General features: G+C 47.5%; 1 protein-coding gene across 4 annotated transcripts in view; it reads left to right on the top strand.

The window, feature by feature from the left end:
• CFAP92 (cilia and flagella associated protein 92 (putative)) overlaps window positions 1–2,733 on the top strand; it is a 75,207-nt gene that overhangs the window by 21,048 nt on the left and 51,426 nt on the right. For all 4 annotated transcript variants that reach the window (XM_037732600.1, XM_037732601.1, XM_037732602.1 and 1 more), the window contains exon 8: window positions 988–1,134. In XM_037732600.1, coding sequence (XP_037588528.1) covers window positions 988–1,134 — 147 coding nt within the window. The remainder of the gene's footprint in view (window positions 1–987; window positions 1,135–2,733) is intronic.

The following is a 2,733-nucleotide window of genomic DNA, read 5'->3' on the forward strand; positions in this document are numbered from 1 at the left end:
ATGTTTTGTATTTTTAGTAGAGACGGGGTTTCACCGTGTTGACCAGGATGGTCTCGATCTCTTGACCTCATGATCCACCCGCCTCGGCCTCCCAAAGTGCTGGGATTACAGGCCTGAGCCACCGCGCCCAGCCGACCATAGATTTATATGCATCCTCATCTCCTATTCCTTCTGATCTAAGCTTGGCACTGAGCTGAGGGTTGTATGCAGCGTTACTAATTTCCTCTTCTTAGTGCCTTAGAAGGCAGGTGGTGTTGCCCTCATTTAACAGGTGAGGTTACTGAGGCTCAGACTGGGCTTTTGTTTAAGAGCAGGGTCTCTTTAAAAAGCCCATCCTCCACCCTGCACTGAGGTTAAGAGCTGACTGGAGGAGGGTCTTGAGTGAGCCTGTGGCGTCACTGTCATGGCGACCTTAGTCCTCTTCTGCACATGTTCTCAGGTAGCAGTGGGAGGGGATGAGAGGCCCTCAACCTATCCCTACATATACTGAAAACGGGCTTGCCATCTATACGTATATATTTTTTTAGGCTGAGTCTCTCTCGGTGCCCAGGCTGGAGTGCAATGGTGCAATCTCGGCTCACCGCAACCTCCACCTCCCGGGTTCAAGTGATTCTCCTGCCCCAGCCTTCCAAGTAGCTGGGGTTATAGGCATGTGTCACCACATCTGGCCAATTTTTGTATTTTTGGTAGAGACAGGGTTTCTCCATGTTGGTCATGTTAGTCTCGAACTCTCAGTCTCAGATGATCCACTTGCCTCAGCCTCCCAAAGTGCTGGGATTACAGGCGTGGGCCACCGTGCCTGGCCCTGCCGTCTATATTTACCTACCACTTCTTGTTGCTGGGAAGAGGCAGTGGCACAAAGAACAACCCCTGCCATCTAGGAGCTTCTGGAACCTTCCCAAATCTCTGTAGCATGTTCAGGTCCACATATGGCAACTCAGATACAAGTCTCCTCTTAATGCTTATCTCCTTTCTTTGATTTCACAGTTAAAGGGAAAGATTTAGAGGGAAGAAAAAAAATCCAGAAGAGACCTAAGAAGCCTCCGGCAGAAGAGGAGGCAGATTCCACGCTGACAGGCCCTAGGAGGCAGAGCGCCTTCTCCATCCAGCTGGCCCTCATGCCGCTTTTTGCCGGTACCCACTCCTTGCCCTGTTCCCAGTAGCTCCCGCTTGTCTTGTCACGCGTGGCCAGAATGGCCATAAGCAGATGCTCGCGATGACAGCCCTGCTGTGTGCCACCTCATTTCATCCTCACAACCATCTCAGGAAACTCAGGGGAATTGGTGTCATAGTACAGGGAAAAACGGAGGCCCAGAGAGGGTGGCTACATTGCCTGAGATCACACAGCTGGGAAGTGTGAAGCCTGGACTTGAACCCAGCTGTTTGATTACAAAATCCAAGGAAGCCTATAGGAATATTAGATGTCATCATTGTGTTTGCTAAGAAGATGCTGCTTTTGATGAGTGCTTTCCTACAGATTATTATAAAAACATCTAGGAAAGGAAATGAGGAAAGGGAACCCTTTTTGACTGAGCCTTTCTGGGTGCAGACACCTCCTGTATCACTCACTTCTCAGGGCAGACTCTGACCCAGGCAGCCAACCTGTGGTATGGAGGTGGCTGCGGTGGTTATCATTGTTACCATTTTTTTCAGTGAGGAAAAGAACTCAGAGAGGTTAAGTAACTTTCCTAAGGCCACACAGCTCAGTGACCAAATGGGGACTTAATTCTTTTGGTTTATAAGATCTACCACAATTTATGAACTGGATTTTCTACATATTGGTAAATCACAACTAAATATTATATCAATATGTTTTGATGATGGAAAGCTCAGCATATATTTTTGTAAAATTATGTTGCTTTTTTCCAAAAAAAAGTAATATGGGGAGAACGCCCCCTTTTTTTTCTTTTTAGAGAAAATAATTTCAGACTTTGTTCGTTTTTTGGCCATCACGTGTCTTGTACGCCCTCTCCTGGCTGCTCTGCAGAAGCGCATGTTGGTCTTTTCTGAGCTGTAACCAGCGCTCATAGATAGAGGGAGCAAAAACCACAGAAAGCTTCCAGTTTACTTCCACAGGTGTCAGTCATCCTCACGTGCTCTTGCGTTGGTGTCAATTCATTTCTGAGACAGTGCTATTAACTTTTTAGTTTGCACTTTTTTTTTTTGAGATAGGGTCTTGCTCTGTCACCCACGCTGGAGTGCAAGTGACACAGTAATAGCTCACTCCAGCCTCAAGACAGCCTCCCACCTCTGCCACCAACATAGCTGAGACAACAGGTACACACCACATCTGGCTAATTTTTTTGTATTTTCTGTAGAGACAAGGTCTTGCTATGTTGCCCAGGCCGGTCTCAAACTCCTGGGCACAAGTAATCCACCTGCCTCAGCCTCTCAAAGTTCTAGAATTACAGGTGTGAGCTGCTGCACATGGCAGTTTGTAGGGGTGTTTTGTTTTGTTTTGTTTTGTTTTGTTTTTATTGCATTTTAGGTTTTGGGATACATTTGAAGAACATGCAAGCTAGTTGCACAGGTACACACATGGCAGTGTGATTTGCTGCCTTCCTCCCCTTCACCTATATCTGGCATTTCTCCCCATGCTATCTCTCCCCAACTCCCCACCCCACACTGTCCCTCCCCCATTTCCCCCCAACAGACCTCAGTGTGTAGTGCCCCCTCCCTGTGTCCATGTGTTCTCATTGTTCAACACCCGCCTATGAGTGAGAACATGCGGTG

Source organism: Cebus imitator, unplaced genomic scaffold (assembly GCF_001604975.1).
Source record: "Cebus imitator isolate Cc_AM_T3 unplaced genomic scaffold, Cebus_imitator-1.0 Scaffold457, whole genome shotgun sequence".
Classification (NCBI taxonomy): Eukaryota; Metazoa; Chordata; class Mammalia; order Primates; family Cebidae; genus Cebus; species Cebus imitator.